Genomic DNA, 16,926 nt, shown 5'->3' with positions numbered 1-16,926 from the left:
TGTGCTGGCCCTGCGCTCCTTATGGCTGATAAGGGTTCCTGGTAGCCTTTATGGTAGCCCCAGGCCACCCACATTCTCTGCTCCCTATGGCTTTCAGCCTCCAGCAATCCAACTCTTCATAGGAGAGCAGGACTTATCTACAGCGAATAGCAAAGGACAGATTAATTTTCCACTGGAAAGAAGGGACTGAGGCACTTACCCGACCCCAAACATGGCCTCTGCCAGCTCGCCTATCCTCTCCAGGTTCATCGCTGCATCTGAAAGGAGAGAAAGCAAAGGGAACATCAGCAGGGAGTTCGACACCCTCCCTGTACCAATGGAAGGTGACAACGAATCCAGGCGAGGCAGAAACTCCTAGGGAAACAATCCCAACTCCCAATCCAGGGAGGGGAAAGGGGTTTCCTGCCCTGCTGAACTCCGAATGGACTGGGCTATCTCTGGGTCGTCACAAGGCTGTTCATCAGCATGGTACCTGAGCATGCACCACGGTATCCACAGATTCTTTACCTCCCCTGCCTTTAATCACCTTCCTTGGTAGTTCTACGGTGAGCCACTGGCCACTGCTACATGCACATGCGTCCTGCTGCTATTTCATTGGGAGGATGGAGTATATGGGAAGCGGGGAGGGAGGGGTCACTACCTTTACCCTTGGGCTTACAGGGAACAGCTTACAACAACAGAAGGGGAGTGGGGAGAAAATCAGCAAAAGGAAAGAAGCCAGGGAAGGAGGATGCAGACTTTTATTATTGAGCTGATATTAGGTACCACATCTTAGAAACACCAGAGTGAAAGTGTCTGTGCCCCTAACTTCCTTCAACCTCCAATTCCTCCAAGCAAAAGCCTCCCAAACCGCTACTGGGCCTTGGCACCAAACAATCAATAGTTCCAACCCAGTGTGTTCAGTGCAGCACGTATCCCTCTCCATCTGCTAAGAGAGTTTATCAGAGCCATATAGTGCTATTCAGGGTGTTCCCAATAATGACCTTGTATTTAACATGTCATATGTGGCCCTTTAAATCTAATCTGCACTAGAGACTGGCACTGCTGGTAGAGAGCAAAAGAGATGGAAAGACAGTTACTTGTGGAGTCGAAGGCTGGAGCTGTCCCGTCGGCACTGCTGTCCTGCATGGGGTAGACTTCTATGAACTCCTTCTTGAAGACAGAGAGCAGGTAGGAGATCCTGTAGTCCAGCCGCACGTTCAGGATGAACTGGGGAACAGTATGGGCAGAAGGAGTGTAGAAGTGAATCCCCCACCATGGAAACTGCCCTCTTCACACTGCTGCAGCTTCCCAGCCCCCGCTCCCCATCTTCCCCTCTGACTACCACAGCCCTGCATTAACCAGAGGCCAGCGGCACCAGTCCATGGCAGAAGTCCACGGGAACCTGCAGCTTCCTTATTTCATTTGTTCCCTCCCTCTGAGCTTCATGCACCAGCTTTTCCACCTCCGTGGGCGCCCACCTTCAAGATCTCCAAGATCTTCAGCTTGGTCTCCATCACAACGATGTTTTCGTTCTCTATGGTCCTCTCCCGGTCCGTGGGCTCAGAGGCCGCCACGGTGCTGAGGCTTGGGCCACTGAAGATGGACTGCTTCCGGCTCAGGACCATGGTGGACATCATCTGGCCAACACCCTGGATGGACTTCCGCACGTTCTTCCCTAGGGAAGCACCCGCGGTTGGCAGGAGGCTAATGTGTGAGGCCAGCTTTAATACACTGAGGAGGCTAGAGCTGGGTTTTTAAGTCCATCTTGGGGCTGGCATAAGAGCCCACCCAAACTTCCACCAACTTGGAAACTGCTTTAATTTTAAATTTCTAGCTTGCTTGCTAGCACACATATATATACCTGCCCCTGGATATTTCCATTACATGCATCTGAGGAAGTGGGTATTCACCCACGAAAGCTCATGCTCCAAAACATCTGTTAGTCTATAAGGTGCCACAGGATTCTTTGCTGCTTTAATTTTATTGGAGGATAAATAGGGAGGCTGATTATTCATCTGGCATGTCCTTGCATTTCTTTCTTACTATTGTTGGCCAAATTCCAAGCTCCTCCCCGACAACCTGAGAGGGGTCAAGCTCTTGCTAAACCCTGTCTCTCAGGCTTGGTCTATACTACAGAGTTAGGTCGACATAAGGCTTGATGTCAGCATCTACCCTACAGCCTTGCTCCCACCAACGTACGTGCCCTACTACACCAACATCATAACTCCATCTCCACGAGAGGCCTAGGGCTTATGTCGATGAAGTTAGGTCAACCTTGTTGGTTGTCATGCTTGTCAATTTCACTGCCATGACATTGACAAGAAAGCCAGCTTCCCGCTCCCCAGCGGGTCTCTGCTCCAAGCCAGGCTGCCACCCAGGCTCCCAGCTTTGGCTGCCGCTGGGCTCCCCACTGCCCGCTGGGAGCCGTACTGCCCACCACAGTCCCGGCTCCCCACTGGGAGCACGGCAGCTCCAAGTGCGCATCTATCCTTTGGAGGCAAGAAGCTCCATGCGACTTCCCCGCTGCTCCCAGCTGTGAGCGCAGAGACAAGAAGCTCCAGGGTAGCTGACCCCTCTCTCCCGGATGGGAGCACTTCCAGAGATAGTCAGGCCCACCAGTTTCAGTTGAAGTCATCAATGAACTGAGATAGTTAAGAGAAGCACATGCTTACAGGCCAGCCCTGGAGCCTTACCCGCCATATCCTCATTGTACATGGTCTGCATCATGAGCTGAGGATTCTGGACACAGTCTATGATACCCAGCAGAGTCCGCGTCAGGCGCAGCAGCTCACTGAAGCTGTAGAAGCCAAAGTAGATGAGGTTGTGGGCGAGACTGACCACCTGCAGGAAGGACAGAAAGACTTGTCTGCAGTGGCAATTGGCCATTCCAAGATGGCGGCCCAGTTTGCACTAAGAATTGGCAGTTCCAAGATGGTCACCCACGGTGTGACTAGAAACTGGCTGCCAAATTTTCGCAGGGCCCCTGTACAGCAGTGAGATGTGGCCTCCTTGCCTCTTCGAGGGAATAAGGCCCATGCTGTGCTAAAATGCCCCCACTCGGGGTTGCTTCAAAGCTCTGTCGAATGCCCCTTCCCCAGCAGGGCCAGCCCAGGTTTCTCACCTCAAAGGTGAGCTTGTTCTTCTCCTCGTTGGCGAACGGCACCGCCTCGCTCACCACATTGTTGAGATAATCCTCCACGAACTCCATGGTGCTGGCAAACTTGTTCTTCTTGTCGTCCCGGGAGTCATTCAGGTTGGAGTCGTAGCTGCGAAGGGAGGAGAGGTGCAGTGAGCCAGCAGAAGATGGACCAAGTCTCCCTCAATGCCCCAGCCCCTCAAGTGCCTCTCCCAAGGAGGAAGAGCCCCTGCCTCGCTCTCCAGAAGGGCAGTACATTGTGCCAGATGCAGTTCTGTGCATCAGATGGACAGGCCCGGAGGGCAGCATCCTCTCCCCACAAAACCCTGGCCGGGCAGCAGCAGTGGTGACTGTCCCAGTAACCCTGGGTTTGAAAGAGAGAGAGGAAAGCTCAGTCTACAAAGCTCATTGAGTCACTGGCCTTGAGGGCTGATCAGCGCCAGTTATACTGGTGGGTTTTTTAAGGACGAGGGGGGGGGCTTTGCCCCGAGAAGGCCTGGCTAGGACCTGCCAGACCCATTCCACATGTGCCCCCACCCCGCCTGCCTTCAGAATGGCCATTCGATCAGTAATGACACAAGTTGGATCTGAGCCAGGGATCTCTAGGGCAATATGGTCTGGAATCCTCCATGCCACCCTCTTCCCAGTGAGAAGCACCCGTTTGCCTCACTCTTTGATGGTGATGGCGGTGGGGATCTCCGTCCACAGCCGCGCAAACTTCACAGGCATCACCAGCTCCTGGGGGTCCCGGTCCACATGCACGTGCAGCATGAGGTGGCAGAAGGAGGCCCGGAGGTCAAAGGGCAGCATCTCGTCCGCCATGCAGAGGAAGATGAGATCCACCCCCAGCTGCTTGGAGATCTCTTTGATTGCCAGGTACTGGCGGTCCAGGCACATGCGGGCAAACAGCTTCAGCTGGTACCTGTTTGGGGCCGACCGGGGGTGAAAACGCGGAGGGCAGGGAGGAAGAGACACAGAGAAGGAGATGGGGAAGAGATGAAAGGAGAAGGAGAGATTGAGGAAGAGAGGGAGGGGACTGTTTATTAGATCATTTGTGGAAGCAACAGATATCATCCCTCCCCTCTGCCGAGGGAACAAGACCCCGCTTCATGCCCAGCTGGTGCCTCTTGTGTAGCTGGCGAGGGCCTACCGGGATGAGCAAGAAAGTTTAAGAGAGGCAGCTGGGCCAGGAGGCTGCTCTCAAACAGCACAGACCGAGCTCTGTGGCCGGAAACAAAGGCCCAGCTGTGCTCCCATCGCTGAACTCCCACTGACTCCAGCAGCAGAACACACCCCACAGTGGCTGGCTGAGGGAGGTGGCCACAAACATGTTCCTCTTCTGTTCCCCCTTTACCTGCACCCAGCCAGTGTCCCATGGGCACACCCCCTCAGCAGGGCTCCTTCAGAGCAGGGCTGGCCTTTGTCCCCCATTGCCAGACAGGGAGATGGGCAGGATGGTCACCTCCCTGACTCATCCCAGCGCCCGAGGAGGGGGATTAGGCTGGCCCAGGAGTGGCTGAGCATATGGAGACATGGAGGGGGTGGGGACGGCACTCACACAGCCCAGCATCGGTTCCCTTGATGCTGGGTTCCAGTCCCTGGTGAATTCCCTCTAACAGCCTAGCTCAGCCAGCAGTGGATTTACTCCAATCCTCATGCTGTCCCCGTCAGATCCCCAGGAGGGTTGGGGAAGCCGCACGGTGTTACCTGTAGTAACTCAGGACGTTCTCATCATGAGCATTGCCCGCCCGCGCCTCCTGCGCCAGCTGCCGGATGCTTTTCTCATGGCGGTCATTGTTCTTGTCACTCCAGGTCAGCCAGACCTCCTCCTCTGAGTACTCAATGCTCAGGTATTCGTGGGTCTGGGACATCTCCTTCACTGGCCTCAGCCTACAAGCACACCACCATGTTCAACAGGGGTCTTTACTCCCCATTGTATGGATGGGAAAACCGAGGCACGGTGAGGCAATGGGACTCGCCCAAAGTCACACAAGGAGTCAGGATTCCAGACTCCCCGGGCCTGTGCTCTGACTGTTTGACTTCACTACCTCCCATCTCACACGGGGCAGACTGCTGACCAGGGAGCAGAACCAAGGGAGCAGAAGGCTGAGCCCAGAGAATCCACCTGTCCCAGACTGATGCTGAGCCCAGATGCAGGGAATTGTGGCATGGGCAAGCCGAAGAAAGCCGATATTTTATACTGTGTCTTAGGTGCCAATTTCAGGAGGCTACCCGGAACAATGGTCCAGATCCATCCCTCTATATGTTGGCCCCATCACTATAGTATCTGAGAGCCTCACCATCTCTAATGGGTTCATCCTCACAACCCTGCTGTGAGACTGGGCAGGGCTATTCTCCTCATTCTACAGAAGGGCAACTGCGGCACACGGTAGATTAAGTGAGGTACCCGAGGTCAAGCAGGGTGTCAGTGGTAGAGCAGGGAATTGAGCCTGGGTGAGTATCCTGGCCACTGGCCCATCCTTCCTCACTGGACAGATGGGGAATTGGGGCAGAGAGAGAGTCAATGATGTGCCCAAGGAATGGAACCCAGACTCCTGAGTCCCTGGCCAAGGCCTTCATCACCAGATCATCCTTTCTCTACTCCCCTGAAATCAATGGAGCGATGCTAATTTCCACCAGCTGAGGCGCTGGCCCTGAAGATTAACGGGGGGAGGGGGGTAACTGGCCCTGAAGTCTTATTCCACCCTATGGATTGATGGGGGGCAGGTCCTGTGACTCTCCTCACTCCACACACGCTACAGTCCCCCATGGAGGGGTTGGGAAGGGCCCAGCACTCAGAGCTCAGCGGCCCCTGGGATACTCACTCTGTTTTAATCAGGATGTCGCTGTTCTTAGGGTCCAGCACACACTTGCAGATCAGCTCCTGGGTGACGGGGATGGCGATGTGGTTGGACACACACAGGTCCGAGAGGTAATCTAAAAACCTGGGGTGAGCACAAGAGAGCCACAGCTCACTGTCAGATGGGGCGGGGGGGGGTTGACTTGAAGGGGAAGGGTGCCCCCCGGGGATGCTCTGGCCTCTCTCTCTAAGCTATTGTCTTCGCATGAACCTGGACCGGGGTTGCAGACCTTATGGAGCTGTTGGCTTGAGGCACGGGATAGGTCTTTGAGGCTTGGAGAGCACTGGTGAGAAACCCTGCTCTGGCATTCACACCCGGAAGGGTCCTCCTGCGTAAGCAGCAGGCTCAGTGCAATCTCGCCTTCAGCACCTGCCCTTTGTCCAAGTCTCTGCCTCTCCAGGCCTCACGACTCTGCTCCCATTCGGCACAGTGCTGCTTTTACCTCGCCAAGAACTACAGCATCCAGTGTCCCATCTCCTGACAGCATAAGCCACCCAGCAGGGCACTGCCAGCTGCTGCAATCCTCCCAGGAGAGATCTGCCGTCTTACACCACAAACACCCTGGAAGGTGCTTCCACCCCCCCCAGTACCTCCGACCTCTGGAGTTCTGCCCCCGCAGGGCTCTGCTAGCCTCCCTGATCCCTCCATCCCCTTCTAGCATAGGCCACTTTGCAAGGCCTGCTACTCCCTCCACTACCCTAGTCTCTGGATTCCTCATGTTTCCTGCATAACTCCCTTTCCATGGCACTACTAGTCCCTACTATCCATACACCAAACATACCACCCCATTCACAAGCAGCCTCTCTGCTGGCCAGCAACCTTACAGTTGCAATAGAGCAACATTCAGCTGGTTGGACACTACAGTCTTCAAACACCAGCGCACAGGGGGAGGGAGAAATTGAACAGGAAAAAAAGAGGTTCCCCAAACTTCCGTACAGGGTTGTGGCTGGCGGACCTCAGGGGTCCATCGCTCAGTGCACACAGACTGCGGCCAGATTGCACAGCACGCACCTGGGTTCTCGGTTCTTGCGCACCAGGCTGACAAAGGTCTCCACCTCGGTCTTGGTGATGTGTTTCTCCAGCAGCTTGCGGTTGTTGTGCAGGAGGGCTGTGATGGTGTCTTCTGCCAGGATGTCGTAGCCAATCTGGGACTGCATCATGCCGAACTGCTTGGCGATATGTTCCTGGAGGGGAGGGGCACAGATCAGCTTGGGGGAGGGGCAGAGCAGCTGGCAGGGGACAGGGAGGGCCAGGACTAGCACTGGGTGCCAATGGTGACCCAAAAACCCCCAGCATGAGCGACAAGTAGAGTGAGCAACATCTGGAATCGCTGCTCTGACACCAACTGGGGTGCTCTGACACCAATGCAGAAACACAGCGCCCACAGAATCAGCCTCTGGGGAAGGAATCCAGGTTCCCCACTGGCTGACTATGGTTGGGTGTGCACTGGCAGTGGGCTCGGGTCCCACGCTCCATCCAGATCCGACTGCTGCCTCCCCCTCTCAGACCTCCGTGAGTCACTTCCTCAGGGCACTCTCTGCTTCCGGCACCTATCTCCTTCAAGGGCTTCACCCAATAGGCCCTACTTGCTATCTGGCCAGCTGTGGAGAGAAGGATCCCCACCCAGGGGTTCTCCATCACAGTTAGTGTTAAATGGTGGCCAAGAGGAAGATCCAAGCTCCAGAGAGAGAGAGGACAAGGTTCCTGCCTGCCTTGGAAACAGCAGAGCTGGCATGTGGTGAGGAGGCCAGGGGCCTGGAAACTCTGTCACTTCATGGCCCAAGGAGCTGACGACTCCAGTGGGAAGATAGGGAATTATCCGTATGGGTGATTCTGCTAGAGCAGCAAGAGTGCACGGGAATCCTAAAGCCCACAGCTTGCTAGCCAAATCAGCAACCCATACGAGTGGGTTCCTGGAGAGCGGGTTCCTGGCTTGCTCCTTTTTTGTGATATGGACGTACAGAACCTAGCACAATGCTGCCACAATCCCCAATTAGGGCCTCAAGGTGCTACCGCAATACAGATGACAATGTACTACATGGGGCCAGGAGCTGCAGCCAGGACGACCCGGCCACCCTGCCACATGGACCCACCTGGTTCTTGCGATAGTCCTCCTGGGAATGCCGCAGCACCCGGTAGCAGAGGCGGAACATGTACTGATAGGGAGCGTTCTTCTGATCCGACAGCTCCTCCAGCCGCACCAGGGGGCCTTCCCCTCCTTTTTCCTTGAATGGAGCTTTTAGGATCCCAAAGATCTAATTGAACACAAAAGATGGAAGCCGGAGGGAGTCAGATTCCAAGCTGCCGTCCGCAGAGTCCTTCTCTGCTTTCAGAGCTGCAGCTCAGTCCTCTGCATTTAGTCACAGGCATTTCTACGGTGCTCGTTACCTAGGGGGCGAGATAAGGGAGTGCCTGCAGGCAGAGCTTGGTTAAACCCCCACTGCTGCAAACTCAAGGCTGGAGAAGGCCCCTTCCACGGTAGTTCAAAGGATGCAGTGGGTCCCCTCTAGAGACCTCGACTCTGATCACAAGCAGAATGAGTTGGACCATCTAAAGCCTGCGTGGAGATTTTGTGACATCAAAAAAGCACCCTACATTGCATTGGGCTCCAAAGGAACCCAAGGATGGAATAAAAGTGGGGGCTGCTGGTCAAGTTTGATGAGTGTCAGCAGAGCTGCGTGTGGGACACAAGACTGATAGTCGTGGGGAGCTGCAGGTCAGGACTGATTGGCATCCGTGATGGAAGAGGACAGCTTGCATGACACCAGCACCAGGGATGACTGCCCTCTAGCCAATTTCTAAGAGCACCTTATTTTAATGACCTTTCAATTGACCAGCTATGCCCCCACCTCCAACTATGAATAACTTCTAACAATAATTATGTAAAAATGCCCTGAAGAATACAAGCTGGCTGAACAGACACACAGTCTGCAATTCTTTAGTGTCTCTCTGACCAGCCTGTCCCCAAATTCCTGTTCCCCAGCGCACGTTTTCCCCACGGCTCAGTGAGGGTTCAGTGACTAAATCACTTTGGTTCAAACCCAAATCCGTGTCCCTACGTGTCCCTCCTCTCCCGTCCTGCTCACCTGTTTCAGGATGTTCTGCTCCCGCATGAGTTTCTGCCTCTCCCGGTTGGGTTTGGTCACCATGATGTCCAACACATTCTGCCCGTTGTTGGGAACATCACTGACGAAAAACACTAGGTCCTCCAGCAGCTGGATCACAAACCTGCAAAGCGGGCAGCCCGCAACATCATTATCAGCAGCAGGTGCATCCACGCCACCTGGGCCCTCAGCAATGGGAGGGTTAATAACCAGAGAACAGCCTAGAACCGCTCTTAATCTCCAAACTAACCCCCAAATGTTGAGTGGTTCATACAAAACAAATGAGACCCAAGTTGGGTTCTGAGCAACTTACACAGTGTATAGAATGTGTATTGGGCCTCTGTGCAGGAGAGAATTTAAACCCCATAACATCCATGGGGAAGTTATTCCCTGACCTCTTAGAGCTTGATTTATGCCCTGAACATGAGGGTTTAGACTCCTTATAATTGTGTAGAACCAGAAAAAGAATTAGATAAGTTCATAGAAGATAGATCCATCAATGGCTATTAGCCAAGATGGTCAGGGATGCAACCCCATGCTCTGGGTGTCCTTAGCCTCTGACTGCCAGAGGCTGGGAGTGGACAACAGGGGATGTATCCCTTGATGATGGCCTGTTCTGTTCATTCCCTCTGAAACACCAGGTGTTGGCCAATGTCAGAAGATGGGATACTGGGTTAGATGGACCATTGGTCTGACCCAGTATGGCCGTTCTTATGTTCTCACGTGTATTCAAACTAAAGTACATAAAGAATTTGGCTTGGACAGCAGGACTAATATCCTTCCCCTTGTGAAGGGTCATGAGTTTGATCATCATGAGTGGTCAGGACCCTGGTTCTCTTCCACAAAACACAGCCCTTCAGCCAAGTCTATGGCGCGCCGTAGTCCAAGGGGTTCGGCTTGTCTCCTGGCAGAGGGGTGGCAAAGGGGAAGTGGCTCAATCTGTCTGCGTCACCGTATTGCTGTGTTTTGCTTAGGAAATGCCAAGAACCCACCCACCTATAAATAACACCGCGACTAACTAACCCCGTGCTATCACAGGGCCATCTCCCAGTTCCTAATTTATTTCTCTTGTTGCAAAGGAGGGGCTGGCACAGGCCCGACACAATCTGATTTCCTTGCTGCGCCCCTGGGGAGAAGCAGGCTTGGAATCAGGCCACCAGCAGGGAAGCTCTAGGCCGAGAGCCATGCTATGCCATGAGTAACAGGGACACAGCCCAGCCCACAGACCCTGCCTGCTGCCACCCGGCACTGAAGGGCAGGCTGCACTCTAGCTAGTAGGATTGCATGTGTCATTGCTTACTGTAGGCTGGATATCCAACTAGGCCCCTCATCCACCCCCCACCACATCCCTTCTGCATTCTGAGTGATGGTCATGATACAGGGGTGGGGGTGCGAAAGGCCTGGCCACAGTAGGGGTGACAGGATCAGCTGAGGGCGACAAGCCTGACTGGGGGGGCTGGCCAGTGTTGGGGGCTGAGACGCCTTGCTGGGGGTGATCTCAATTGGAATGGAGACTAGGGAGCCTCCCTGGAGGACCCAGCTAACTGGCTTGGAGAGGCAAGAGGCTTCCAGCAGCATAATTTCCACCAAAGTCAGGCCCCCAGAATGTTCATTTGGTACTGCAGGCAACGGAAGATCTCTGGCACACTAACTCTACCCCCTAACTCTGTGCTCACTGCCTCATCCCTGCACCAGAGTGACTCTGCTCCCCTCCCACAGCCATCTGGGAGGCGACATGACCAAACGCTGATCTGAGTGGAAATCAGGCTTTCCTGGGTTTCACCAAAATCCACAGGGCTCAGCACACTGGAGCCTCCGACGCTCCCTGAGACTCACTGGATGCAATGTTCAAAAGTCACCACGTTACAGACAGACAGAGGTGCCTTTGAGTTGAGCGTGGGCCTGGCTTTGCTTGGCTAATGGTCAGGAGCACGACTGGGTTTGTTACCTGCGGTCGTTCTGGCTGATGAAGCCATCGTTCATCTTCTCCACCACGTTGGCCAACATGGAGCTGGCATCATTGGCAAAATCCAGGTCCCGGATTTCTGACACTGGCACAGAAACAATGGCAAAAGCTTCTTTGTCCTCCTTGGTGGGGCAGGTGCCAAGCTGAAAGAGAGAACCCAGTGTCTCCCCTCACCACAACTCACTTTGGCTCCAGCAAGAGCATCTGCCACAGGGTCAGATATACATGGACACCTTTGCAACACTTTATCCACTACAACGCTGGGCTCTGGGTACACCCCTCCCCTCCCACCCCTCCCCCACTGCTATCTACCACCAACACAGCACATTTACTCCATCCATGGTGAGATGAATGACCCACCCTACCCCCTCCCTACCTCATGGCTACTATCAGCTATTGCATTGGACAGCTAAGTTGACTTCTAGGTTGCTTTGGTTGGACTCTAGGTTGCTTTGGTTGGGTCCTAGGTTTCTTTGGTCAGGTCCTAGGTTTCTTTGGTCCTCCTGATGATGATCAAGAGCCTACAGGGACACAAACTCTGAATTCTAAGAGCTCATTAGACCCTGCAGCCAAGCTGTGACCAAGCGTGGGACGTACCATGAGACGAATGGGTCTTTCTTCATCGATGTCAATGGGCACATCAGTGCTCTGGATCCAAGTGTTCGTACAGAGGTGGCGCAGCCTCACGTAGGAGTTCCTGAAATCGATACAATGAAGGTTCCATTCCTATCGCTCTTTCCATCCAGAAAGGCCTGGAAGCACTTTCCAGATGCGTAGATGGGAATCACGTCAAACTTCCCCGTGCTGAAATGCAGCCACCTCTGGGGTGGGACATGACAGTCACTCTGCACCAGCAAGCCTATAGAACACGATTTGGGGCAGGAGAGAAACAATGCAATTCCTGCAGGGGAATTAGGGGAGTCGACATAGTCACCTAAGCGGGAATCGGGCCAGGACTCCATGGTGCTGCTACTGCTTTTCCAACACACAGCAGCTCCAGCCATGCAACTCCCACCAGTGAGCTGGCTCAGCACTGACTCAGAGAGAACAGGGCCACTTACACTTTTCCTTAGAGGTTCCCCAGCCAAGAGTGGACCAGGTTTCAGTGCTAGGCTTTCAGCTTGTGTGACGGCTACTCCATGCTCCCTTCCTTGACCCCAAATCTTCCCCCCTCCTGAAGCAGCCCAGCCTCCGTGAGACTGTGCCCAACTAGCGAATTAGCTCTGAATTCCCACCAGGCCATGAAGCTGACTGAATTGGTGAGGTTTCACAGTGGACCCGGGCATCCCCACGTACCGAGGGACGAAGGAATCCGTCTTCTGCAGCGTGGTGGGGTCCAACTCAAAAAGGGAGGCGATATCATTCCCATGGGGCACGGCCACCAGCCGGTATTTGATCTTCTCCCCTGTTTTCCTCCGGCTGGAGCGAATGGTTCCACCCTGCACCAAGGGAAGCAGCTGTTGAGCATGGTACCAAGCGGTTGGATGTGGTACCAAGCTCCCCCACGCACACGTGCTCTAGGGGGAAGGCGAGTCAGTCTCAAGACACAGCAGAAGCTTCCAAGAAACTGGGCTGGGCCTCACAGCACGAAAACAGTCTCACACGCACATAAGGAGAGCACTGGCATGCACCAGTGGATCTATAGGACCAAATCCACCTCTATGGCTTCCCAAAGGTACTTGGTAAATGGGGTAAAAGAACCCCTCTACCACAGGGCTAGGAAGTCGTCTCTCTTCTACCACCACCTCATCTGCACGCCCTTCCAGCACACTCTGGGCTGTGCGAACCATAGGCGTCGACTTCCCCTCTGCCCGGTGGGTGCTCGACCCATCTCTGCCCCTGGCCCAGCCCCTGCACTACCCTCACCCTGACCCCAAGTCCCTGCCCCTGCCCTGCCTCTTCTCCACCTCCTCCCCTGAGTGTGCCTCGTCCCTGCTCCTCCCCCTCCCTCAAGAAAAGTCCTAAGTGTCACCAAACAGCTGTTAGGCGGCTGGGGAGGAAGGGCAGGAAGCACTGGGAGGGAGGGGGAGGAGTGCGGATGTGGCGCACTCGAGATGGGGAGGAGGCGAGGCGGGGGTGGAGGGAGCTTGGCTGCCAGTGGATGCGGAGTACCCGCTAATTTTTCCCCGTGGGTGCTCCAGCCCTGGAGCACCCATGGAGTCAGCGCCTATAGTGCGAACCCTCCAGGCAGTTAGATTCCAACCAGATGTAATAATACCTGCAGGGGGTGCACTCGGGACATTTGGCCACTGTGCTACACGGAGATGCCTCGTGGAGCAGGTACACTGAGCAAGGCACCCTTCCAGCATTGCCATGAGCACCACATCCATCAGAGCACAATGCCCCTCCAGTGTCACCCTGAGTACCAGGTGCTACTCTTCCCCGGAATCTAACTGCACCTGCTCCGTCCCTAACTGGGCCAATGGCCTGTTCTGTTACGGTGCCGATTCCCTGTGTGAGAGTCTCAGTGGATGAGCACGGAAATTACTTCCAGGCCCAGAGACCAGCAGCAACTCAGCCACTAGCCAAGCAAAACACAGCTCAGAGCTCACCGTGGGTCCTGCCTTGGGATCGGCGGCATCTCCTTTGTAACCTGGGTTTTCCTAAAAAGTGAACGAAATATTAAATAAATAACTATATAAACACAAAAGTTGGGCCGTTGACTCTGACCCTTTCAAATTCCAAGCAGTGAGTTTGTCACCTGGTCTTTCTTCTGCTGACTTCAACGGAGACATGCCAGATAAATCTTTCTTGGATGTCTTGCTCTAAAATATAGGTTCTAGCCTTCACCGCATCATGCGGCCTTGAGGCAGGAATGGGCGGACGAAATGTTCTGGCCTGTGTTATGGAGGTCAGTCTAGATCAATGGTTTTCAACCTGTGGTCCCTGGACCCCTGGGGATCCACAGACTCCATCTTAGATTTCCAAAGGGATCCGCACCTCCATTTGAATTTTTTTTGTGGTTTACAAAGTTTAAAAGGTTGAAAACCACTGGAGTAGATGATCATTCTGGCCCTGAAATCTGTGAATGCCCTGGAGGACGAGCAAGAGCTGAATTTGGTCAGGAGTCAGAAAAGAGTTAAGCACGGCTGGCCAAATTCCTTTCCGTCAAAGCAATGGGGTTGTGGTGAAAGGATTGACAGTAAAGCTTGGCCCGGGATGAGCAAATAAAGGACAGCAGGCCAAGCGGAAAGGGAAAACATGAAGAGCAAGTTTGACAAGTGAGAGCCAGCTCTGGGGGCTTTCTGCTGGGCAAATGGGTAAACAGCAATGTTGTTCATGGCCCTGGTCCAAACTTTGGAATTTCTGCCTCCTGTAAGCCAGGAGGAACTGGGAGGGAGCTGCGGACCGTCCCATCAGCAAGGGCAAGGAGCCTCCCAGGGAAAAATACTCAATGTGCCCTATAAACTGGATTAAAGGTGAGCTTCAGCCCCAAGGAAAATGTGCAGGGCCCCCACGCAGAATGTGGCCCTCCAGAGAGCAGTCGCTGCTCTGCATTACAGGCAAGATTGCAGTCCCTTTGCAAGGGATGGCAAGACCTCAAAGGCAGCAGGAGTGGGCCCTCTCCATCCACCCCCCTCTGCCACTCTTACCTCCGCAGCCAGGTAGTTCCCAGTGGCGAGATGCTTGAAGCGGTACAGGCCGTTCCAGTGCCCAGCTCCACCTCGGCAGGGATCGTGATGGACCACCTGAAAGGCACGCCGGGAGAGGAAGGAGAATCCAGGGATTAGGGAGCTGGCCTGGGACTTGGGAGACCACACTGAATTCTCTGCTCTGCCACAGACCTTGGGAAGTCACTCAGCCTCTCTGTGCCTCTGTTCCCTGCCTGTAAAATGGGGATAATGGCCCTGCCCTGCCTCACAGGGCCGTTGTGAGGGGAAATGCAGGAAAGAGAGTGAGGTGCTCAGAGCCGAAGTACCTAGGACAGCTCTGTGGTGAGTCAGGTAGGGTGGCTGGGACAGGTACACCCCAGAGCAGATACAGCTTCCAGCAGGGAACAGGAACCATCTGAACCCTCTAGTTGTTCATGGTGGTAGATCCCGGGCTCTGCTTTGGGCCTATCGTTAGCACTGTGCAGCGATTAACTGCCCCTTTTCAGTGGGCAGCGCCGCAGCCACCGGTGCTATGGCAGCCTTGCTAAGGGGCAGCATTTTACGATCAGCCCAGGAAGAGTGTCTAGGCCTGAAACACACAGAAACAGCCATTCATTCTGTCAAAGCATCTGCTATGAAAGTGTGAACTCAGCTTCAGCTGCCAGACTCCAGCCTGAAGCTACGCCAGCCTGGGTCACCAGCAGGCCTGGAAGCTGGGACTGTCTGCACCAAAAAAACCCATCCTTCTCCTCTACCACTTGAGCTGCCATCAGTTGTTATCCTCTGTGCGCACCAGCCACTAGAGAGAGAGAGCCGACATGCTCTTCCACAAAGGTGCTCCCCCGGGGCTCACCTCGACTTCCCATAGTGCATTGGAGCTGGTGGCAGACGTGGCAGATTGCCTCAGGGTGGTGCGGAGGAAGACGTGGATTTTGGCCTTGTACTCGTCGCAGGTGAGAAACTTCTCCTGCTCGGCATGGAACAGCCTCACCACATCCCCCTGCCAAGCAGGGACACAGAGAGTAGGTTACGAGGGAGGTACTCACGAGACACACGGTTCTGTGGACACCCTTCCCTAAGTTTCAGAGACAATATATGCACTCATGGGCCAATCAGGCCCATCCGCCTTCTTGCAGGGCTGTTGTCCCACAGAGTGTCTTTGGGATTCAGGCAGCCTCAAGCTTACACTGGTGGTATGCTCAGCAGGGCAATCGCATCCAGACGCCCTACTGCCCCACATCATTTCCTCCTTCCATTTCACTAGGTGGCGCGATGGGTGAAAGCGCAGGTTTTCCCTCTTAAAGGAGCAAAGCGCTACTCCCTGTGTTGGCAAAGAAATTCAGATCGGGAGTCACAGGGGCTTGGCCGTCTCTCCCACCATGTTTGTACAGCGCCTGGCACAATGGAATCCCTATCCAGCAGCCCTGGCGTGAAGAACGGATGCTCGTTCGTTACCCCTTTAAGCACTTCCTCCATGTGGTCCCGGAACTGCATGAACAGGTTGATTTTCCAGCTGGTATTGCAATTGACCGAGTTCACCTGGGAAAAAAGACAGAGAGATCGAGATGCTAGAGACGGGCCTGAAACGAAACAGATTGGTTCCAAACAAGTGCTAAAGAAGCACAGAACCAGACATGAGCATTGTGACTACTAGCCCTCCCACCGAGTCCCTACAGTGGACTCGAACCCTTCCCTCCTCTCTGTTCTTGGTACCTCTTTGCAGCCAGCATTGTCAGCGAGCTCGTAGTTGCTGGCATGCAGTGGCTGCCCGGCATTCACAGGGTTCAGGATCACTTTGTCTCCCACGACTACCTGGGGAGGAGAATTAGAGGTGAGGGTAGGAGTGAGAGCATGAATATGGGGACTCTGTAGCATGCTGGGCATGCTGCCTACATGTCTCTTTCATGGTTGCTGATGCGGAAGTCTGACCCTTAAGCATGGTCCTGCTGCCCTCAGGATCCTCCACCAGCTCCCATTGCCTTTATTCTGCGAGCCTCTCTCTACTCACAGGGATCTGCAACCGGGATGCAGAAAAGAGACTCTCCCTATCTGGGAATACACCATCAGAGTTGCTGCATGAACAGGCTGGCCTTTGGGAAGGTTTGAGGAACAGGGCATATCCCCTCTGCCTCACCCTCATCTGCTTGAGAGTGACAGTCGAGCCCCTAAATCCTAGAGGACACTGAATAGCTCCACTACCACCCACCTGACATCTTGCCCCCCCATCCTGTAGTGAACCTGAGCTGAAGCAGCAGGCGGGAGCATGGTCCAGTGGTCAGGGCTG

General features: G+C 54.4%; 1 protein-coding gene across 1 annotated transcript in view; it reads right to left on the bottom strand.

Annotated features, from left to right (window-relative positions):
* The window catches only part of ITPR3 (inositol 1,4,5-trisphosphate receptor type 3), an 85,181-nt gene that overhangs the window by 32,391 nt on the left and 35,864 nt on the right, over positions 1 to 16,926 (bottom strand). Inside the window, exons 6-24 of the mRNA XM_050953005.1 lie at positions 16,356 to 16,454; positions 16,098 to 16,181; positions 15,496 to 15,642; positions 14,643 to 14,738; positions 13,602 to 13,652; positions 12,346 to 12,488; positions 11,647 to 11,746; positions 11,032 to 11,192; positions 9,066 to 9,207; positions 8,073 to 8,234; positions 6,991 to 7,163; positions 5,944 to 6,063; positions 4,826 to 5,008; positions 3,789 to 4,040; positions 3,104 to 3,248; positions 2,676 to 2,823; positions 1,461 to 1,657; positions 1,080 to 1,209; positions 200 to 257 (exon numbers count right to left, since the gene is read on the bottom strand). Of these exons, the coding sequence (XP_050808962.1) occupies positions 200 to 257; positions 1,080 to 1,209; positions 1,461 to 1,657; positions 2,676 to 2,823; positions 3,104 to 3,248; positions 3,789 to 4,040; positions 4,826 to 5,008; positions 5,944 to 6,063; positions 6,991 to 7,163; positions 8,073 to 8,234; positions 9,066 to 9,207; positions 11,032 to 11,192; positions 11,647 to 11,746; positions 12,346 to 12,488; positions 13,602 to 13,652; positions 14,643 to 14,738; positions 15,496 to 15,642; positions 16,098 to 16,181; positions 16,356 to 16,454 (2,591 nt within the window). The remainder of the gene's footprint in view (positions 1 to 199; positions 258 to 1,079; positions 1,210 to 1,460; positions 1,658 to 2,675; positions 2,824 to 3,103; positions 3,249 to 3,788; positions 4,041 to 4,825; positions 5,009 to 5,943; positions 6,064 to 6,990; positions 7,164 to 8,072; positions 8,235 to 9,065; positions 9,208 to 11,031; positions 11,193 to 11,646; positions 11,747 to 12,345; positions 12,489 to 13,601; positions 13,653 to 14,642; positions 14,739 to 15,495; positions 15,643 to 16,097; positions 16,182 to 16,355; positions 16,455 to 16,926) is intronic.

This window comes from Gopherus flavomarginatus, chromosome 5 (assembly GCF_025201925.1).
Source record: "Gopherus flavomarginatus isolate rGopFla2 chromosome 5, rGopFla2.mat.asm, whole genome shotgun sequence".
Lineage (NCBI taxonomy): Eukaryota > Metazoa > Chordata > Testudines > Testudinidae > Gopherus > Gopherus flavomarginatus.
The sequence above is the reverse complement of the archived record's forward strand: the minus strand, read 5'-3'. Positions and strand labels throughout refer to the sequence as shown.